Consider the following 23,557-nt stretch of genomic DNA (forward strand, 5'->3'; position numbering starts at 1 on the left):
AGGCAGCTCCGCGGACAGCCGCAGGAGTGTTTAGCCGTTAGCCGCACTGAGCTAAACGGCCTCTTTCTACTTTTCCACTGGATTTCAACCGTTTTACTGAATATTCCCGCTTCAGCAAAGATGTCAACGCCTCTGTCGAAGCCTCAGATTATCGCCCACATCCAGAAGAGTTTAAACTACACGGTTTTCGACAGCAAATGGATTCCGAGCAGCGCTAAATTCGTGTGTTTGGGGAACTTTCCCAGAGGAACCGGAGTGATGCAGATCTATGAGGTTCAGCACGGAGAGGCTCAGCTAGTCAAAGAGGTATTTTATTATCTTACTGCTGTGTGTTTAGGTCTTATTTTTACTCACAGATGTTGAAAACAAACGTTGGGGTTAGCTAGTTTAGCTGAGGTTTCTAGAAAAGTCCTGCTGGCTTGTCTCCATGACAACAGGCAACATGAAGGCAGCCAATATCCTCTACTGGTGTCAACTTTCTGTATATATATATTGTCTCATTATATGTATTTCTAGAACTATTTTTTATAAATGAACAATTATTAGCACTACTAGATCTTAAAGTGGTCCATTAGGTACATAAAGTATCCACCAGGGTACAGTTACTTAAATGTCAAACGATTAAAAACTGTACCACCTTACAGTAATAGCATTACTTCTGACTTAGGGTATTCACTCTTTTGTAACAGCAAAAATCAACTGTTTGTACTAATTTAAAAATACAGGCCCAACAGTAGGAACTGAGCGCAACAAAAGTCAGTTGGGTCAATCTGTAACTGAGGGACTTTTGAAGTCCATGGGACATATATTACATACATTTTTATTAAAAGTCCATCCATCCATCCATCCATCTATCTATCTTCTTCCTCTTATCCGTTGCCTGGTCATGGAGGCAGCAGATGAAGCAGGTCATTCCAGACGTTCCTCCTCCCAGCAACACTTTCCAGCAGTTCCTGGAGGATCCCGAGGCGTTCCAAGGCCAGATGAGATATATAATCCCTCCAGTGGGTTCTGGGTCTACCCTAGGGTCTTCTCCCAGGTGGACGTGTTCAGAAAACCTCCAGAGGAAGTCTCCCTGGAGGATCTGAATCAGATGTCCAAACCTCCTCAACTGGTTCCTTTAGAGGTGAAGGATCAGCAGCTCTACTCCGAGCTCCCTCCGGATGTCTGAGCTTCTCCCCGTATCTCTAAGGCTGAGCCCAGACACCCTACAGAGGAAGCTCATTTCAGCCGCTTGTATCCGGGTTCTCATTCTTTGGGTCACTACCCAGAGCTCATGACCAACCATCATGTGGTTCTGTCCAAACCGGACACCCTCCTCACCCCGGCTGCACCTTGAGATCCCATCTATGAAGACCACGAACAGGATCGGAGACAAGGGGCAGGGTATTCGCTCTTTTGTGAAATTAAAAAATCAGTGGTTTAGATCAGGGGTGTCCAACATGAGGCCCACGGGCCAAAAGCGGTCCTCCAGAGGGTCCAATCCGGCCCTCAAAGTGTAAAAATTCCAGAGAAGACATTAACTGCAGATTGTAAATCAGTAAAACTATAAATTTAAAATAATTTCTAGACTATGACAAGTTGTTTTGATCCTGAAGTAAAATACTACATTGCTCAATGTTCTTTTTATTTTGTCTCTCATTTTTGTCGTATTTTGTCTTGTTTTTGTTGTTTGTTGTCTTTTTTTTGTCTTACTTTAGTCTCATGTTTTTGTCGTTTTGTTTCTTGTTTTCATTGTTTTGTGTTTCCTTTTTGTCTCGCTTGTGTTTTTTTGTCTTATTTTTGTCATTTTGTGGTTTGCTTTATTCATTGTTTTATGTATTCATTGTTTAGGTTTCATTTGGTACAACGAGCCTTTTTTTTCTTTTACCCTTTGCAATCCCTACCCAGATCCCAACATGTCCTTTTTCTTTTTTTTCTTCAAGAAAGGTGCGCGCAGCACTGCGCAGCAGCCGGAGCTGTCATTGGCAGGGCAGCTCAAATGAAATTTTGTTGTATATGAAAATGTGCAATGACCAATAAAGATTGATGAAGTTGCCATTTTTGTCGTTTTGTGTTTTTTTGTCTCGTTTTTGTTGTTTTGTTGTTTGTCCATTTTTTGTCACTTTGTGACTTCTTTGTCAAATTTTTTCTGTCTTTTTGTTTTGTTTTGTGTCGTTTGTCAAATTTTTTGTCATTTTGTGCCTTGTTTTGTTGTTTTGTGTCTAATTTTTGTAATATTTTGTCTTGTTTTTGTTGTTTTGTCTGATTTTTGTCATTCTTCTCATGCTTTTGTCGTTTTGTGTCTTGTTTTGTCATTTTGTGTCTAATTTTTGTAATATTTTGTCTTGTTTTTGTCTGATGTTTGTAATTCTTCTCATGCTTTTGTCATTTTGCTTCTCGTTTTTATTGTTTTGTTTCTCTTTTGTCTCGCTTGTTTTTTTTGTCTTATTTTTGTCATTTTGTTCTTTGCTTTATTCATTGTTTTGCGTGCCGTTTTGTGTTTATTTGTCGTTTATCCATTTCTTTTGTTGCTTTGTAACTTGTTTGTCTAATTTTTTGTCTCTGTTTTATTTCATGTTGTCTCATTTTTTGTCATTTTGTGTTTCATTTCTGCAATGGTTTGTCTTGTTTTTGTTGGGGGTTTTTTTGTCTTTTTTTGTCTGACTTTTGTCATTTTGATCATATAGTAAAAACTGGTCCAGCCCACTTGAGATGAAACTGAGCTAAATGTGGCCCCTGAACTAAAATGAGTTTGACACCCCTGGTTTAAAAATACAGGTCCCGCAGTAGGAACTCGGCAACAAAAGTCAGTTCACCTTTCATTTCTGAGATTCTAATCTTTAAGTTTTACATACTTCGTTTGTCCATCTTAAGTTTTGACATGGAGGATACCAGTGTCACACACATTTCTGAAGAGATCTTCAGTCATTCTTCAGCATTGTGTTGTTCCACTTTACTCTTTAAAACACCCCAAAGGTGTTTGATTAGATTACATCCTGGCAACATGCTTGGACAGATCATAGTTTTCACGTTTTACTTCTTTAGTTGTGTGATTTTTCTCAGTCTGCTTTGGATGGTTGTCATGCTGGAATATTCCCCTTCTGACCAGTTCCTGCACTGGGAGTCTTCTGGTTGGCCAGTATTTTGGTATATCCACATGGTGCCATCTATAAATGTCTTCTCTCCAACACCTGTATCATCACTCTCTAACCTCCGTGCTTCACTGTCAAGTGCATCCACTGTGGTAGTCCTGGTCAGGTTCATGGCAAACATGCTGGTATTAATCTGAGCCAAACTAATTCATCTTGGCCTCATATGACCACAGAATGTCCTCTCAGTGTTTACCGTGCTTTTTTTCATGCCCTTTAGTAAGTTTTTCTTTTGTATTTTTGTACCAAGCAGCAAACAAACATGGTTTCCTTGGATGCTGTCAGTGGAGGTTGAGGTTTCATTGATAAGTCTGTATGTTCTTCAGAGCTAGAGGATGACCTCTGTGGCTCTGATTGGTGGTATTATGACTCATTCTTTACTTCCTGATTGCTGCTGCAGCTATCTTTCAGCTCATTTTTGGTCACTAATCTTCCAATATCCCTCTCGATTTTCTTATAGAAGTCTAATAATCAGTTTTTTTTAGTTCTGCTGGTAATTCTTTCCTATGTGGAGCAGTGATGCAGAAAGTTCTGGTGTTCACAGGTCTTTTTACAACTATATTCATGCAATTAGGCTCATTAGAAACCACAAATGTGCTCAGTTTGTCGCATTGAGTTCCTGCTTTAGAGTTTACACTTTTTTTTTTTATCAGGGATACAGGATCAAATTATTTGGTGTTTAGACTTTATTGCTGTGGAGTTTACTCATTTATTGTGTACTGTCAGTGTGTGCTTTGATATCTGGCAGGCATCAAAGATAAGAAAATAATCAGAAAATACGTGAGAAATCAAGATTAACACCCAGAAGTTTGATTACATCTGGCTAACTTTCATTATATTCCTCATTTCTCTCATCCTTATAAATGTTGGATATTTCACCGCTTGTTGCATCATCACCTTCTTGAAACCAAACACAGCCTTGTCTCTCATATCGTTTCAGGTAGAGAAACCTAAACCCATAAAGTGTGGGACGTTTGGGGCCACCTCTCTTCAACAGAGACACATAGCGACAGGGGATTTTGATGGAAATCTCAATATATGGTATTTTGTCCTCATCTACTAATGTCTGTGTCTTAAAAAATAACAGGAAGGTTTCAATTTTAAACTTGTGCAAACTGTAAAACTTCAAATTCAAAGCTGTTTTAACCCCAATGGCTCAGTTGGGTAATTGTAACTGTTCTCGGACTAATAAAGATTAATATATAACTGATCCATTCAGTGCAGATGCTCCTTCTGCTCACAGGAATCTGGAGATGCCTGATGTTCCAGTTTACACGGTGAAGGCCCATAAAGAGATCGTGAACAGCATCGATGGTGTCGGTGGTCTGGGGATCGGTGACGGAGCACCTGAGATAATCACTGGGAGCAGAGACGGTACGAGCATTAAGACTTTAGTGTAACTTATCTGTGCTTTGACAGAAAAAAAATTACGATTAAATTGTATGTTTATAGGGACAGTGAAGGTGTGGGATCCCAGACAGAAGGACTCACCTGTAGCCAACATGGAGCCGGTGGAAGGAGAAACCAAGAGGGACTGCTGGACTGTCGCATTTGGTGTGTGAAATATTCTAGTCACGGAAAAATGATCAGACCACTCTTGTTTTCTTCAGTTTGTTTTTCATTTTAATGCCTGGTACCACTAAAGGTACATTTGTTTCGATAAATATAATGATAACAACAAAAATAGCTGATAACAGTTCATTTTCAGAGCTGATAGACATTTTCCATGGTTTTCTTGATAATAATCAATATCACTTCAGTTCTTCCATCAGTAGCTATGGGATTGTTCTACCAGAAACAGCTTTTAGGATTCCATGTTTTCTTTTCTGTCTGTTTTAGTCCCATGATCCACACAGAAGTTAGTACTGATTCATAACCATTGTTTCTGATGACTGCATCCATGTGTCTTGGCTGCTCTCCACCAGCTTCTGACATTGTTCTGCTGTCACAGCAGCCCATTCCTGTTGCACTAATTCTAACTAATCTGCTTTGTTTTTGGGCTTGTGGTTCTCCATTTTGTGTTTGATGGTTTTCCACAGGTCTTCAGTTGGATTTAGATCTGGTGATTGAGCAGCCAAGGCATGATTCCAATGTTCTGGTTCTCCATCCAGGCTTTAACTGACCTTGTCTTGTTGGAAAATCCAGTCATTGGAGGCAGGAAAGAGTTTTCCAGCTGATGGAAGAAGACTGTTTTCTAGAGTAGTCCCAAACATGACCTGATTAATTTGCCCTGTTCCACCCAGACTGAAACTACCCCAGATGGTCACTGATCCACCCCCATGTTTTACTGTAGGAGCAGACAGTCTGGTTTGTAGCTTCTCCAGGCTTCCTCCTAACCAGTAAGTTGGCTGGAGTGGACATCAACTGAAAACTGGATTCATCCCTAAAGAGAACCTTAGTCCAATCATCAACAGTTCAATCCTTGTGATCCCAGCAAAGAGTAACCAGCTTTCCTCTGCCTTTCCTTGATGAAGGGCTTCTTCCTGCCCTGTGGGACTTCAGACCAGCTTCAACAAGTCGCTTTCCAACTGTCCTTGAAGAAAAAATCACATTTCTCCACAGTGTCCACTCATTTTTAAGGTCTGATGATATTTTCCATCAAAAGGCATTTTAACGGTCACAAAATCCACATCCATGAGGACGTGACTGTTATGTAATTATAGGTCAGCAATACTAACTGGGTGGTGTAGTCGAAGGTAGTACCAATATTGTGGTATGAGCACAGATATCAATCATATCTACTATCATATGTACATTATTAATGACAAGGACACTACATTTTTATGTGTCTATCTGCTACCACATACAGTACATGCCATTACATAATTAAAAACTGATATTTTTACAATACAGGGAAACCTAAATGCACAATATCTAGATTTTTTTATTAATTTTTTATTCACATTTCAGGTCACGCCTTCAACGACCAGGACCGCTGTGTGTGTGCCGGTTACGACAACGGCGACATTAAACTCTTTGACCTGCGGAACATGTCTCTACGGTGGGAAACCAACATCAAAAATGGGGTGAGGGGAAAACAGCATGTTAAATAAGTGCAATTTTTGTCATGCTGTTGATGTTTAATACTTCAAAAGACAATTTTTTACCTGATTTCTTTAGTCGTGCAGCCAGAGCGGCAAGAAAATTACATCTGTTGTAAAGAAAATTCAGACTGACAGCATGAATCCACTGGTTCAACTCAGCACAACAAAGAGTAATCCCAATATTTAGGATGTATGTTTTTATTAGGATTAACTGTCCAGACATGGTTCAGGACTTTTGCACCACAAATGACTTCCTAACATCATTTAGGTCTGAGGGGAACGTTCCCCTCACATGTTCTATACTCTCTTATTCAGCACCCCTTTAATTAGACACAATAGTTAGTAGTGGAGCCGTGCCATGTGATAAACATCTATAAATTAGGTGCCGTTTGTGTCTTGCATCATGACCAGGTCTGCTGCGTGGAGTTTGACAGGAAAGACATCAACATGAACAAGCTGGTGGCGACCTCGCTGGAGGGAAAGTTCCATGTCTTCGACATGAGGACCCAGCACCCCACCAAGGGCTTCGTCTCCGTTTCCGAAAAGGTAATCGACCCGGGTGGAGCGAGCCAGACGGATGTTTGGCTCCCATGTACGGGAAAAATGTCAGAAGGTTATTATGGTTGTTATTATTATTTTTCTTTGTGTCGTACGGAGGGAAATGGGGGCGTTTTCACAGCTGGAAGTGTTCGAGGTCGTGTTTGTCCAACGTTCTCTGCGGCTTCGTGTCGCCAGCCAAAAATGACACGGGGCCGGTGAACAGAGAGAAGTGTGGCTTTTTGTGAGAAAATGGTAGAAAAACACACTTAAAGCGGCGTTAGCACTCGAAACTGTTGGCCAAATGTTTGCCGGCTCTGATAGATCAGGGGCCTTGGCTTTCTGAATGTTTGTCCAGTTCTTCAGAGAGATCAACGGTCGACACGTCAACATCTCCAACCATGAATGTTCAGGTTCCCTAATATAAGGTGGACTTAACATGGTACAAAATTGACAAAAAATACTAATTTTATATGTTATTATTATTAATATTAAACTCATATCTGCAGCATCTAGGGCAACTAGAGGAATCTTTTTTTTCTTGAAAGTTATTTTTTGCCAATTTTTTATTTGACATGTTAGTCAAGAGGCAGACAGGAAAGTAGGGAGAAGGATGAGGGGAAGACCTGCAGTAAAGGGCCGTGAGCTGGAATATAGCCCGTTTATGGGTCACCCGCTCAACCTGTTGAGCTATCTGGGCGCCCAACTAGAGGATTCTAAAGGCAGCATTTGCTATGTTTTGTTTGTTTTTTATCATCTTTTCAAAGTCAAAGTCAGCTTTATTGTCAATTCTTCAATATGTACATGACATACCAAGAATTGAAATTACGTTACTCTCTCTTAGTGCAGCAGTAGACATTAAATAAAGACTTAGAAAATAAGATATTAAAGGACAAAAAGAACAAAGGAAGCAAAACTAGAGCCGAGCAACAACTAAGAAAAGCAGAACTGAGTGAAATGTAAACATGACCATGAGATAAAGTGACGGTTCAGTGTCAGTATATCTGCATCGCTACATTGAAACTAGACTCCGTGGTTTAAATGAACTCTTTAATGCTTCATCATTTTTTTTCTGGAGCTTTGACCAGCTGAAAGTCCAGCAGTGGTTGCTGGCAGATAAAAAGGCCTCATTACAGAGATCACACGACTGATTAAAAAAACCAAACCATCCCACCAATGACTGGACTTCAGAGAGTTTTGAATTCAAGTCAACACCAAGAAAGAGTAAAAAGTCTGAGAGCAATCTGGGCAGAAATGACAGAAAACCGTCAGTGTTTGACCTTCGTCAGCCTAAAGTGGTTGAAAGCTTTTCGGCGCAGCCTTAAAATGTGTTTTTGGACGTGAACAATCCCTGTTCTTCATTTTAGGCTCATAAATCCACCGTCTGGCAGGTGAGACATTTGCCTCAAAACAGGGACATCTTTATGACTGCAGGGGGAACAGGCAACCTCTACCTGTGGAAATAGTGAGTAATAAGTCAGAATTAAACGTATAGAAGTCCACATCACAGTGCTGGTTTGTAAGAATTTAATTTCCTGCTTTGCGATGCATTAATCTCTATTTTCTGTGTGTTCTGATGTGATCTCCAGTGAGTATCCAGCTCAGAGAAGCAAAAAGGATGCTGACGGCGGGGATGTGGGCGTGGCCGGCTCCATCAGCCTCCTACAGAACGTCACTCTGTCCACTCAGCCCATCGCCAGCCTGGACTGGAGCCCTGACAAGCAGGGCCTGTGTGTGTGCTCAGGCTTTGACCAGTCTGTTCGGGTCCTGATCGTCACCAAACTCAACGTGGTGTGAAGAAGCAGACTGAGGTGTGAGCAGCTTAGAATGAAATCAGACATGACTGCAGAGACACACCGGTGTTTAAATCACTGAATCATCTCTGATTAGAAGACACCAGTTTCCCACTGTGCAGTTTCTATCTTCCCAGACAACAGTTTAAACCTCACTGAACTGGGGAAGTATTGTTTAGTTTTGGTGGTTTCGTCTCCAAAATGTGCGACGCTCGTCTGATTCCTGCAGAGTTTTATCCTGCAGTGCAGTAAACTCCTCTCTGTAACACAATTACACATTTCCCATATGATTATAACGCCTCTGTTGAGATGAAGGAATGAGTCATGCAGCCTCTGGCTCGGAAAAATTGGGGAAAAAATACCATTTCTTTATCAATTTCCATTTTTGCAGGAGGCTCAGTTGAACACCTGTCTTTTGTTGCACTCTCGGTGAACATTGTTGTCCTCCAGTTAATGTTTTGATATGAAGTTTTTATTGAGAGCTTTGCATTTTCAAATTAAATGTGGGTTTGGAGAGAAAAGAGCTTCTGTGTGTCCTCTGCCCAATACGAATGACTTATTTATGATATCGGGAGAAAGTAAAGTCAAGAGAATTAATTTTTTATTTAGAATTAGCTCAAGACAAAACATGCATCTTTTGGTGCGTTTAAAGTAAACTCAAAATAGTAAGATGGTTTACAGACTTCATATCCAGCATTTGATCCTGAAGAAGTCTTTTAGCTCCTCGTCGTCCTCCCGTCTGTCGTGCATCTTTGCGTAGACACTCTTCAGCAGCGTGGTCATGGACTTCACATCCAGAATGTCGACGTATTTCTCTATGCAGCCTGAAGGAACAGCCACAGATTAGTCCAACAGTAGTACAGCAAACACATCCTCTGATATGTGTTGCATTGTTTGACATCTTTAGTCAGAATATACGGAACATCTTTACGTAATTAAGATGTATGTTCTACTGTGTAATATGTCATGCCATCTGTCTGAGCATCACAGCAGCTGAATGTGATCCTTCTCTATAAATATCATGACATGGTGTGTCACACGGGTCCGGCTGCATGATTTCAATACCGCACATTAGTTAAATATAGTTCAGCTGAGTGCTAATAAAAACCACAGCAAACCAGTGTTTTCTGCTAAACTGCTTGTCTCACTTTTGTAATATTTTGTCTGTTTTTTGTTGTTTGTCTTTTTTTTGTTTGACTTTTGTCGTTTGTTTTTGTCTCTGTTTTTATTGTTTTGTGTTTTTGTTTTATCTCACTTGTGTTTTTTGTCATTTTGTGTTTCGCTTTATTCATTGTTTTGTGCATCGTTTTTTGTTGTTTTGTGTTTTTTTTCTTGCTTGTGTTGTTTGTCCATTTTTTGTTGCTGTGTAACTTTTTTGTCGAATTTTTGGTCTCTTTTTTGTTTTGTCGTTTGTCTCATTTTTTGTTATTTTGTTTCTCATTTTTGTAATATTTTGTCTTGTTTTAATTTTTTGTCTTTTTTTTGTCTGACTTTTAACATTCATCTCCCTGGTTTACATGCTCTTGTGAAATTGCTGTAAAGAACATTACTGCAACTAGAACAGTGTGATGTCAACATGCAACATCAAGCAAAATGTACAAAATGATAACTTAAAAACGTAGAACAAGCAAAGTATCATTCTTTTTTTTTTTACTTTTTTCCCATATTTTTGGATATCCAGTCACTGTATTTTGACTTTCTTATACTTACAGACTACAAACCGACCATTTTGTGCTCCAGATTCTACATTTTTTTCCAGTTTGTGCTTTCAAATTCCAACCACACCTCCCCTATAAACCAACACCGTGCAGAAGAAAGGTTTTTACTCGACTCTTTCAGTGCATCTGTCACGCCTCACCATCTGCCTTCTCAGGACAGCTCTCCTGTTTGGACTTGTTGGCAGCCAGCTTGGGTTGAGAGCTGCTGTTGGACGGTTTATCAGCTGATCTACCTGGCTGGGTGGCTGCTCCAGGTCTCCCCCTACAGGAGAGGAAATAGAACACAAAAGATGCAAAATAGCATTTCAGAATGAGAGAAGAAAGTGTGTTTAATTAGTGCTCAAATAGAAAACGTGGCATCACCTTTGTGTCGGTGTTGAAGGTTTAAGGCTGCCAGCGGGACTCACCTGGCTGCAGGACTTCTGGCAGGAGGCCGGGCAGCTTTGGTCCCCCTGACAGGACCAGGAGGAGGTTTAGTTCCAGCTACTCGCCCTCGACTCGGCCCTCCTCTGCCCTGCCTGGCTCCTCTCTTTGCCACGCCGGCGTCACAAGGCTCCTTCTCTGCTGCTGGTGGAGTGATGGACTGCTGGGTAGATTTATGGTTTTCAGCCTCCAGTCGGTCCTGCCACCACTTCTGCTCTGGGGAAGCAGGAAAGAGTGAATAATTACTGCTAGAATCAATGGTCTGCAGAGGGAGGCATTTTACCCACATGTAAGGTAAGGGCCATCTCTATGTTAGATATAGACTGATTATGGCTGATTACTGGAGCCGATATTTGGCTTTTTACACATTATCAGCATCGGTAAATAGTTGATCGATGATTGATAAGCGCTACGTCAGGTCTGATGCTGTCTCCTCTCTCTGTCTGTGGTCTCAGAAATGTCTCTCAAGCAGCAGAAACTGCACCAGAAGCACAAGCTGCAGCCACAAACCAGGATGTCTATCTATCTACTTACTGTTCAGTTCTTCTGGTGGGTCTCCTGACTTGGTTTTGAGTTCCAGGTCGATGCTGGCCTGGAAGCTGAGGCAGGCGTGTCTCATGGCTTCCTCTGACCTTTCTGAGTTTGGGTTGTTGTCGTACTGGTCCAGCTGGGCCAGACCCAGCAGACTGAGGGCGTGGGCGTCACGCGGTGTGGTCACCACCGCTAGCTGGCACGTCTAGAAGGCAGGCAGGAGATTCAAGTTCTGCTTGAAGGACTGTAAATTTTATCACACTAAACCCTCTCACCGTCTCCTGCATGTCCAGCAGCTCCTGACAGGGGGCGATGGAGGTGAGACGGATGAGAGCCGTGAGGCCCTGGCATCTCCTGGCCACTGGGGAGGGCCTCTGGGTGGCGGTCAGCCTCTGCAGCAGGGCGAAGTGGGCATCATGCAGCACCCACTCCAGCTGCCTGCTCGCCTCGCCACGACGCACACACTGACTCACACTCTGGGCAGCCAGCAACGCCACGCTGAAGCATTCCAGCAGAGACAAGAAGAAACACTTACACTGGCTCCACGCTGAGACTTCTCTTTGGATCACACATTCACCGTGGAGACGAGCGAGACAGGTAGTTGGAGCTGAGAGGAAGTACAGAAACCAACAGAGAGATGAAGCAACTCGAGGTGTGTAACATACATGTGATAAACCAGATCAGCGCTCATGGATGTTCCGGCGTTTTTCTCCTGCAGTCGACCCACAGTGAGAAGACCTCTGAGGAACTGTGGGTCTGAAGGATCCACCAAGCTGGAGCTAAATGATGGAAAAGAGCAGCAACACAGAAAAACAAACAAAATGCAAACAAGGAATCAGCGTCACTAAAGTCAAAATCATTTCCCTGCACTTAAACGGGATAAATGTATACTATAAATTTATACCATAAATTTATATCGTTAAATATAATAATATAAATATTACAAATAGACATTATTATATATTCATAATTATAATTATAATTATAAAAATTATATAAACAGATTTTGTATGTGTTTTTATTCTTTATTCTTATTGTTTTGGTTTGGAACAGTTGTTCGTGATAAATAAAGGTCTTGAATCTAAAATCCACAGTAAATATATGAAGATCTTTAGATATATTAATCAATAGAGGCACTCATTATTCTCACAAAAGCAAATGAATGAGAAGTGTTATAATCCTATTATTGTAACTGACCTTAAGATAGATTTAAAAGGCAGAAAAAAAATCAGTATGAAAGAGTGAGAGTAAAAAGTGGAGATATAGTGTATAACCAATATAAATGTATATTTTACAAAGTCACTGTTCTAGCAGTTTGCATGTTAGGACCAATCTTCTTAGAAAATTGTGGGCTGTTAAAGTGATGAAGATTTAGCTAAAACTGGAATCTTTGCTATTTTGCCCCCCCCCCCCACACACACACACACACAAAAAACACATTTAGACTTCAGATTGTCTTTTTAAAACAGCCTAACGATGGATGACACCACAGATTAGCGTATTGTTGTGCTTCTCTAGACTGAAACCGTCTTTTTTCCCCCTCTGTTTTCTCTCCTTCAGGCTTCAACAGAACATCCTGCTACATTGCTGCTGCTGTCATGCCCTCACACTCTCTACCTCACTCTGCTGAATACAAACACACACACACACACACACACACACACACACACACACACACACACACACACACACACACACACACACACACACACACACACACACACACACACACACACACACACACACACACACACACACACACACACACCTGCACACCTCTTGCTGCAGCGCTGGCTAACAAAGTGCTCCAGTCCGTGCTGTAAGAACAGAGCGGCCTCCTTCTCGGTGTCCTCAGACGCTTTCTGGTCCTGATGCAGCAGATCCAGCCCCGTGAAGAACCTGAGGAAGAGACAAAACCGGCTCTATGTCCACTTTAAATGTTCACCCTCGTGTCGTCCTGCGGGTCAAATTGACCCGTTTTGAAGTTTGGAAATGTGGAATAACAATTTTTTCCCAAAACATTTTTGGGAAATTTTCAAACATTTTTTTGGTGGAAGAAAATAAATGTTAAAAAAAAATTAATTCACAAAAAAATTAACCAGAATCCAGTGAATTTCACTGGTTTTTGCTTGATTTTTTTGTGAATGTTCTTAAAGAAAATATTAGAAGTTTTACTGATATATATGTAATAATTTTAGATATTTTTAGTATTTTTTTTAAAATACAGTAAAAATACAGTCAAACTATAGTAAAAATACAGTAAAAAATATTATAAAAATATAGTAAAAATACAGTATAAATATAGTAAAAATACAATAAAATGCAGTAAAAATACAGAGTCAAATTTTGAAAATGTGGAAAAAAAAATCTATTTTCACGGTGAAACTTCTGATGTCCACATTTTCAACATTTTTGGGAAATCTTTGAACATTTTTTGGTGGAAAAAAAGAAATGTTAAAAAAAAAAAAATCATTCACAAGAAATCAACCAAAATCCAGTGAGCTTCACTGGATTTTGGTTGATTTTTATGTGAATGTTCTTAAAGAAGATTTTCACTCATTTTAAAAAAATATTTACAAGAATTTTCTTGTCAAATTTGGTGGATATTTTAAAACTAAAACTTTTTAGGGAAACTTTTAAGGAATTATTTTAATTTTCTTCCTAAAGGTTTGCAAATTTTTTGAAATTTGGGGGATTTTTTTTGCAGAATTTTTGGATTTTTTTCAGACAAGGAAACAATATTTTTTGGTGCCTGTAAATGCAGACAACAGGAGGGTTAATCTAGACCACACAATACTCCTTTTTTCAACCCTTATACGTAAATATGACATCATATAGGGCTCATCCCTCTCCAGATGAGGGAGCGTTTGCAGAGGAGGCTGAGGTTGGTCGAAGCTGCTCTTGTGTTTCATGACACACAGAAGGATATTCATATTTTCTATAATCTTTCCTTACTCTGCACGTCAATACTCGAGCTCCAGTTTGTAGAAAAAGGTGGCGTTAAAGACCACCGTGTGCTGCTATTTCATTTGAGTTGCTTCTCAGTATAAAAACATCTCAGTCCCGTCGATATTTAATTAACTGTGGTCTTTCTTATTCCGACCTGAGAGCAGGATGTAGGGGTTGCAGTGCCAGGCCGCCCTGAAGGTGCTGCAGGGCCTCACAGCTTCTTCCCTGCAGCAGCAGCAGCAGCCGTCCAGCATGCAGGTTGAACTCCCAGCTGTCTGGACTCAGACCAGGCGTCCAGGTACTTCAGGAGGGCTCGGTGGACGCAACTCCCCTCATCCTGCAGGGCTGCGTTATTATCCTGCAGGGCTGCGTTATTATCCTGCAGGGTTGCGTTATTATCCTGCAGGGCTGCGTTATTATCCTGCAGGGCTGCGTTATTATCCTGCAGGGCTGCGTTATTATCCTGCAGGGCTGCGTTATTATCCTGCAGGGCTGCGTTATTATCCTGCAGCAAGATCAGGGGCAGTCTCAGTGAATCTGCCATTTATTAGTAGCTATTTGTGGGTGCTGCACAGATCAGTAAGTATACATCATCACTGTTTGTAACATTATACAATGAGATGAGATAAGATGAGATGAGATGAGATGAGATGAGATGAGACAAGATGAAATATGGTGAGATGAGATGAAACGAGATGAGATAAACATTAGCAATTCCTCACTGGGTAAATATAAACGTTCCAGTAACTCGAGACAAATGAGGTGTCGAAGAAGGAAGACAAGAAATACAAAAGTCCATGTACAACTCTTACACATATGTGCGAATATACATATGGAAATGTGCAGGTCGGCTGCACGGTGGCTCAGTGGTTAGCACTGTTGCCTCACAGCCAGAAGATCCCCGGTTTGCATCCTGGCCTGGGATCTTTCTGTGTGGAGTTTGAATGTTCTCCCTGTCTGGGTTTTCACCGAGTTCTCCGGCTTCCTCCCACAGTTCAAAGACATGCTGAGGTTAACTGTGATTCTAAATGTGAGTGCGCTTGGTTGTCTCTATATATAGCCCTGTGATAGACTGTTACCTGTCCAGGTGAGTCAGCTATGGATGGACATGTGCAGGTATAACACGATGCATAATGTGCCCAAAGTGTGGAATTGTACTTACATTTATACAGGATAGCAGCACTAGATTTCTGTTAATGCACTCAAGAAGTTATATAGAGAAAAGACCAGTGCTAACATGAGGTTATTGTACATAAAGAGCAGTAAGAGAACTCTGTTTTATTTTGCATTTGATACGGAAGAGCTACACTACTGTTGAATAGTTTGGTGTCATCCAGACAATTTCATGTTTTCCATGAATATTCCTACTTTTATTCATGTGCTAACATAACTGCACAAGGGTTTCCTAAAAAATAAGGACATTTCTAAGTGATCCCAAACTTTTGAACGGTAGTGTAATAAAATACAGTAAAAATATAGAAAAAATACAGTTAAAAAAATACAATAAAAATAAAGTGAAAATATAGTAAAAATATAGCAAACATACAGTAAAAAATGTTGTAAAATATAGTAAAAATACATTAAAAATATGGTTTAAAATATAGTAAAACACAATAAAAAAAACAGTAAAAATACAGTAAAAAATATTGTAAAATATATTAAAAATACAGTAAAAAAATATAGTAAAATTTACTAAAAATATACTAAAAATATACACTACTGTTCAAAAGCTTGGGGTCATCCAGACAATTTCATGTTTTCCATGAATATTTCTACTTTTATTCATGTGCTAACATAACTGCACAAGGATTTTCTAAAAAATAAGGACATTTCTAAGTGACCCCAAACTTTTAAACGGTAGTGTAATAAAATACAGTAAAAATATAGAAAAAATGTAGTAAAAATACAGTAAAAAATACAGTAAAAATATGGTAAAAATGTAGTAACAATACAGTTAAAAATATAGTACAAATACAGTAAAAATAAAATAAAAATACAATAGAAAACATAGTAAAAAATATTGTAAAAATATTGTAAAATATATTAAAAAATACTGTAAAAATATAGTAAAATATAGTAAAAAATACACTAAAAATATACACTACTGTTCAAAAGTTTGGGGTCTATCAGACAATTTCATGTTTTCCATGAAAACTCCCACTTTTATCCATGTGCTAACATAACTGCACAAGGGTTTTCTAATCATCAATGAGCCTTTTGAGCAGTAGTGTATAAAAAGAAAAACTGTTATATTTTGTTGTTGCCCATAGCTACATTAAAGTGCAAAACTTAAGTATCAATAATAGTTTCTTATGTTTCTGTATGAAAGAGGTTGTTTTTCTACATCTAGCAATGGAAAGTGAAAAGGGCAATTTATACTGAATCTACTGCATGCTATAAAGTTAGGCAGGGATGCGGTCAGTCTATTATTTCTGCCATTAAAAACCTCTGTAGGACTTGGATGTCTTTGTAAAGCCTTTCTAAACGGTGACTGTAATATTCTGAGACCCTGAAGCGGATAAGCGGTTTAAAACCAGGGTGGGAAGGCTGTACATGACATCAGATCAGTCAAAGGTCAAACAGCACTTCTATTGATGTGAGGGAGAGTCGGGTGGAGATGGCAGAAGCTGCTTATCCATACAGCCGTCTCACTAATTCTCTCCTCAGCATCAGACACAGATTTATGTTAAAGCAGTGAGGGAACAGGTGCCGACAGATTTTATACAACAGGGATAATGTATGTAACGTCTGACCCAGTTAACCTTTTATTTTTCTGATGCGTCTCTTCCTTGATTTTAAGCTTAAAAGCAACAGTCACCTTGCCGGTTTTCCTGGAGAGCCAGATATAGAGGGTCTGAACGTAGTCTGCTCTGCTGGATTGTCCCTGTTCTTTGAATAGCTGGTACTCCTTATCCAAGGCCTGCAGCTGGTTTTCCACGGTGGGCGTTCCCAGGAAACCATGCAGTTTACACACAGCCGGGATGTTGTCCTGATGCACTGTTGATTTGGCTTCAGTTAGTTCATCTCTGTCCCTGTCAGCCTGGAGACCAAGGAGTGAAAAGGTTAAATGGTTTTCACTGATGTTCTTTATACACTATAAAAAGAAAAGTTTGAAGTCACTTAGAAATGTCCTTATTTTTGAAAGAAAAGCAGTTTTTTTTTTAATGAAGACAGCATTAAATGAATGATAAATCCAGTCTAGACATTGTTAATGTGGTAAATGACTATTGTAGCTGGAAACAGCTGATTTTTAATGGAATATTTCCATAGAGGTACAGAGGAACATTTCCAGCAACCATCACTCCTGTGTTCTAATGCTACATTGTGTTAGCTAATGGTGTTGAAAGGCTCATTGATGATTAGAAAACCCTTGTGCAGTTATGTTAGCACATGGATAAAAGTGGGAGTTTTCATGGAAAACATGGAATTGTCTGGGTGACCCCAAACTTTAGAACAGTAGTGTATACTGTTATTGTATTGTTTACTGTATTGTACTATATTTTTGCTGTATTTTTAATGTAATTTTACTATATTTTTATTGTATTTTTACTAAGTTTTACAAAATTGTTACTGTATTTTTACTATATTTTTACTATATCTTTTTCTATATTTTTATGATTTTTTTAATTATATTTTAACTGTATGTTAACTGTATTTTCACTATATTTTTATGATTTTTTACTGTATTCCTACAATATTTTACTATATTTTTATTGTATTTTTACAATATTTATACTGTTTTTTTACTATATTTTTTCTATAGTTTTGTGATATTTTTATGATTTTTTACTATATTTTTACTGTATTTTAGCTGTATTTTAACTGCATTTTTATTATATATTTACTGTATCTTTACAATATTTTTACTGTCTTTTTTATTATATTTTCCCTCTATTTTACTGTATTTTATTAGACTTCCGTTCAAAAGTTTGGGGTCACTTAGAAATGTCCTGCACATTGCTTAAAGTAGCATTTCACTGAGCGAGCTCGTCTTTCCTGCCGGTACCTTCGTCTGAAGGCTGAACATCTCCGTAGCGTAGTGCTGCTCCTCCAGAACCAGACCCAGCAGGAAGTGAAGCCTGGCGTCTCTGGAGCTGAGTCTGACCGCTGACGCGTAGCAGACGGAAGCCTGCTCCAGGATACGAAGAGGAGACCGACCATCTTCATCCTGCAGCAGGTCTCCTGAGGAAAAAACAAACAGTGGTGTTTCATAAGCACAAATCAGACAAGAACAGAGGATCTGCATGAATATAAAGCTGAAAAACTACATTTCAGATTTATTCCTCTGCTTTCCATTTGTTTGCTTTTAGATTTACTTTAAATAACAAAACTTTCTATAATCAGGACCTGTCAGACCCAGTATTTATGATGAAAACAAACTCATTCTTAAGTGTGCTTTGCTAAATTGGTCACTATATTTTAGAAACCTTTAAATTTATATTGCTGCATTTTTAACTCTACAAAAAACAGAATAGGTGATGTAAATTACAATAATTACTGAAAAGTGGTTTCACTTTATTTCAGATTTTACAGATAGAAAATGCATACAATTTGCCTTGAAAAACAGCTGTAAACATCTGTCTGAATGTTTGACTGTACTGCATGTAAAAAAAAACATTTTTTGGTGCTTATCTTTAAGTTTATTTCCCACCCGGTTTAAATTTTGTTTTCCTTTTTTTTGCATTGACAATCCACGGTGGATTATCTAACAAACAAAATCATGTTCTCATAAACTGTGGGAAACAGCAAAGCGCATATGTGTGTTTAGGAGATGGTGAACTGGTTTGGACTGTTTCTTTTTTACCACTGTAGGAACATTCTTGTGCTTCAGTCTCATGAAAATGCTCTGGATTTAAGTTCCTATACGACTCTTTAATGCTGTTTCTGTTTCGTTCGAGCAGAAATACTTCACAGCACACTGCATAATGAAAAATAAAAAGCCTCCCCCATTTAGCTGCCTTCTCTTTCACTTTACGAATGATTGGACGCGTCTTTTGCATGAAATATTCAGGGAGAGTAACTTCACTTTATCTGTCAGACTGCACTGATGTCAGCTTTTAAACTGGAATATTACAAAACCTCCCCAACAAACACATTCAGCAGCTACTACTTTGGTAAATTTTGCTAATTTTTACTCATATATACGCAATTTTAAAAGGTCCCTTGCAGTAAATTGTCTTGAAAAAAAAGCCACTTGTGACAGCATGATCTTTGTGTGTTGCAGGAATACAACATGACTTTTTGTTCATCGTCTTCTCTGCAGCTCGATGTGCCACAACAGAAAAGGCTTGTTCATATTTGAAGAAGTTCCTCGCTCTGCTGCTGCCTCTCGACTCTCATCCAGTCATCGGGGATCAGTCTCAAATGGCACAAGGAGCTGAGAAAATACGAGCAGTAACTCGAGGGTCCGGCACGTCAGATGGAAGAGGAAGTTTCGGAGGAGGCAGCCGCTCACCGTCCCTGTTTTCATGTATTTTTTAATAATTGAAGCTGAGCTGCTTTTCTAAGGCAGAGCAGAGAAAATCTCCCCTGGCCAAAGATTCATTTAAATCCTCAGCAGACAGAAAACTCCCCGTTAAAGCAGACGGTAATTTAGACAGATTAGTCAGCAGTTTTAGTGCCGGTATTGTGATGTATTAATGATAATGTATTTACCCTCTGTCTGACCTGTGTTCTCTTTTGGATCAACATCATCCAAAAATGCAGCACGGCGGTTTATTGAGTGTAAAAATATGAGGGTGAGGAGGTTAGAATATTTAGTCAGAGGAATTGAATCGTATTTCAATTGGTGCTGGATGCCGATACACTTTGATAGATGACTGCATTTCTGATCCTACACTAATACATGCCTAGTTTGGGGAGGTTTTGTCTGTAGAGTTTCAGGTGCTCCTGGGCCGAGGTACACAGTTTATCCACGTCATCTTCTCCGGCTGTCGTTTGTAGTCTTTTCTCCCAGCTGCGCATCTGTGGTAGATAAAAAAAATTAGAGTTTAAACAAACAGGAGTTATACAAATATGAGCAGCTATTACAACTTATGATCCTGAATATAGCAAAGAAAAGGCATGCAGAGATGGTAAATCCTCCTAAACCTCATTTCTAAAGCTTTGTATAAACCAGGGGAGTCAAACTCCTGAACTAAGGTTCAGGTTCCACATTCAGCCCAGTTAAATCACAACATAAAATCCTATAAAAGTAACCCCAACTCCAAATTTTTCTCTTTGTTTTAGTGCAAAAAAGTTCACATTTAAGGAATTATCTTACAGAAATTACAAAAATAGGATGTAAAATGACAAAAACGTGAAACAAAACAGCAAAAAATGAGACAAACTACATGAAACAAAACAAAAAAGATTAAAAAAATTAGACAAATAAGTTACAAAGGGACAAAAAAAAGAAAAAAACAACAAAAACATTACACAAAACAACAAACAACACAAAACACAAAATAAGAAAAATAAGACAAAAAACGCAAGCAAGACAAAAAGGAAACATAAGATGACAAAAGCGAGAAACAAAATGACAAAAAATGAGACAAATGACACAAAAAAGAGACCAAAAATTAGACAAAAAATTTACAAAGCAACAAAAAATGAACTAACGACAGAAACGAAACAAAAAATTAGACAAAACAGCAAAAACAATACACAAAACAAGGTATAAAGCGAAACACAAAATGAGAAAAATCAGACAAGAAAACACAAGTGAGACACAAAGGAAACACAAAACGACAGAAATCAGAAACAAAACGACAAAAACATGAAACAAACGACAAAAGTCAGACAAAAAAAGAAAAAAAACAACAAAAACAAGACAAAACATTACAAAAATGAGACACAAACTGACAAAAGAACAATCTAGTATTTTACTTTATGATCCAAACAACTTGTCATGGTCTGGAAATAATTTCCAATTAATAGTTTCACTAATTTACAATCTGCAGTTAATGTCTTCTCTGTAATTTTTACACTTTGAGGGCTGGAATGGACCCTCTGGAGGACCTCTTTTGGCCCGTGGGCTGCATGTTGGACACCGCTGGTCTAGAAGTAAACATCTAACTAAGCAGAGGACGGATTTAAACTCCAGCCTTCATCCCATGTCAGCTAGATACACAAGGTTTTAGTTAAGTAACAATATCCGCCTCGTTACAGCAACATGATCTTTGCCTACAGCCCCATCATGTTATATGATAGCATGGTTTGTGTAATCAGGGAGAGGGACGGCTCAGTGCACCGAGCACAGAACAACACAGTTACACAACCAGGAGATACTCCAGGTGCAGAAATGATTCCGTAATTATTAAAGACAATGACATCCTTTTTATTCATCGCCTGATGTGACGAGCAGCTCTCTTTTTCTTCCTCTTCAGGCGGGAATAACAGCAGCTCTATTACTCTACCAGCTGACCTTCAACTCAGAACAACTTGGCCTCCGCAGCAGCTCTGCTTCAGACAAATCTCTCTAAGAAGCTGCAACTCTGAGTTTCACCTCGGTAAGAAAAGGAACACTTGACCGGGGAGGCCGACATCCTCCTGTCGAGTTCCAGCTCAGCGACCTTCCAGCCGTCTCCCAGGGGATAACCGCTCAGTGGGTCCACGTTTGACCTCCGAGCCAGTGTCTCCATGGAGGGCCTTGAGAAGATGCTCTTTGGGTCGCTGCAAAGCAACAAGACAACCGGCTTGATCTGTTGAACTGTAATACAGAAGGCAGAGCGAGCATAGTCTGAGATGCAACAGTAGAAAACCATGTTTTTCATATTTAGGATGAATGAAAGTGGAATTCAATAAGAAATAAAAGTGGAGAACGTTTAACCTCCGGACCCCACAACCTGCTGCTGGATTTCAAACACGTTATCTGTAAAAAATAGCATCTATCAGAAAGAATCAGAAGGTTTTCAACTTTCCCATGGTCCTTGAATTCCTCATCTGCAGCATGTTCAGAAACACAACCCGAAAATCTGGATATTCACTGAAAAATTCATCAAAAATATATCACTTGCTTTAACCTGGTCGTGTGAAAAATAAAAAATTCTTTGTTCCTCGATGCAGAAATGAAGCCATCAGTGGATCAGCTGAAAGCAGCAGTCAGGGGGGAAAAAAATCTGAGTTTATAGTGAACAGATAAGGGGGGGGGGGGGGGGGGAATCAGAGTTTAAAGCAAACGGATCCATAAATCAGTACAGATTAACCTTTTCTTCACTTTCAAGTCAAAGAATCAAATTCAGGAGATTTTTTTAGACTTTTTCAATGTAGACATTCGAATATGTGAGCTGAGCAGCAGCTAAATTCTGAAATAACTCCATTTAAGCTGCTCTCTTCTCCACCAAACATTCTTATTAATTCCTAGTTTTTACATGAATCATTTTAATTATTTTACAACTGCACCAGCTGCAAACCACATTCAGAAAAATGTTGTTGATGAAGACGGTAGCTGCAACATTTCAGCATTAACTTAAACCTACAAGTCTCACCTGTGGTTGACAGACACCGGCTTGTAAAACGCATTCAGGGAAACCGGACATTCGTAGTCCAGCTGCTGCTTCCCATCGGTGAAGGTCACAGGAATGGGAAACATCTCCCGAGTCACCAACACTCTGTACACCTGGCAATCACATCAGGTATGTTATTCACAAAGAAAACAGAATATGAACCGGTGTAGCAGCACAACAGAACAACCATGGTTGTCCAACATGCGGCCCGTGGGCCAAAAGTGGTCCTCCAGAGGGTCCAGTCCAGCCCTCAAAAGTGTAAAATTTCCAGAGAAGACATTAATTGCAATTTTTAAATTAGTAAAACTATAAATTTAAAATAATTTCTAGACCATGAAACATTGTTTTCATCATAAAGTATAATACCAGATTGCTCATTGTTCTTTTGTCATTTTGTGTCTCGTTTTGTAATATTTTGTCTTGTTTTTGTTGTTTTTTGTCTTTTTTTTGTCATTTGCCTCATGTTTTTCTCATTTTGTGTTTCACTTTATTCATTGTTTTGTGCATCGTTTTTGTCGTTTTGTGTTTTTTGTCTCGCTTTTGTCGTTTGTCCTTTTTTTGTTGCCTTGTAACTTTTTTGTCTAATTTTTGGTCTCTTTTTTGTTTTGTGTTGTTTGTCTCATTTTTTTGTAATTTTGTTTCTTGCTTTTGTCATTTTGCGTCTCATTTTTGAAATATTTTGTAAGATAATCCTTAAATGTGAATTTTTTTGCATTAAAACAAAGGGAAAAATTTGGAGTTGTGGTTATTTTTCATAGGTTTTTATGTTCTGATTTTACTGGTCTGGCCCACTTGAGATCAAATTGTGCTGAATGTGGAACCTGAACTAAGAGGAGTTTGACACCCCTGGTCTAGTCCCATGATTTAATTCAGTGTACGAGGCCTTAAAATGTAAGAATACTGGTTGTATGTTGTGGAATATAATTTCTAAACACACCTACAGCC

The 23,557-nt window shown here is 39.1% G+C and overlaps 1 protein-coding gene across 2 annotated transcripts; it reads left to right on the top strand.

Moving 5' to 3' along the window:
• Nucleotides 1-4: 4 nt before the first annotated feature.
• On the top strand, nucleotides 5-9,026 carry dnaaf10 (dynein axonemal assembly factor 10). 2 transcript variants are annotated; one of them, XM_023273990.3, is made up of 8 exons: nucleotides 5-306; nucleotides 4,072-4,172; nucleotides 4,375-4,505; nucleotides 4,584-4,685; nucleotides 6,042-6,157; nucleotides 6,587-6,721; nucleotides 8,080-8,177; nucleotides 8,302-9,026. In XM_023273990.3, exons 1-8 carry the CDS (start codon nucleotides 121-123, stop codon nucleotides 8,507-8,509), a joined length of 1,077 nt encoding a protein of 358 aa, XP_023129758.1. In that variant the 5' UTR covers nucleotides 5-120; the 3' UTR covers nucleotides 8,510-9,026. The 2 variants fall into 2 exon arrangements, with proteins under 2 accessions (XP_023129758.1, XP_054874446.1); XM_055018471.1 differs by lacking the exon at nucleotides 8,302-9,026 and having other exon boundaries at nucleotides 8,080-8,178.
• Nucleotides 9,027-23,557: the final 14,531 nt, after the last annotated feature.

The sequence above is a fragment of the Amphiprion ocellaris genome, chromosome 16 (genome assembly GCF_022539595.1).
Source record: "Amphiprion ocellaris isolate individual 3 ecotype Okinawa chromosome 16, ASM2253959v1, whole genome shotgun sequence".
Classification (NCBI taxonomy): domain Eukaryota; kingdom Metazoa; phylum Chordata; class Actinopteri; family Pomacentridae; genus Amphiprion; species Amphiprion ocellaris.

Coding starts and splice junctions, on each gene's coding strand:
- dnaaf10 (XM_023273990.3), top strand. CDS start 121: ATGTCAACGCCTCTGTCGAAGCCTCAGATTATCGCCCACATCCAGAAG. Junction 307..4,071: donor AGGCTCAGCTAGTCAAAGAG/GTATTTTATTAT, acceptor ATATCGTTTCAG/GTAGAGAAACCTAAACCCAT. Junction 4,686..6,041: donor CTGCTGGACTGTCGCATTTG/GTGTGTGAAATA, acceptor TTCACATTTCAG/GTCACGCCTTCAACGACCAG.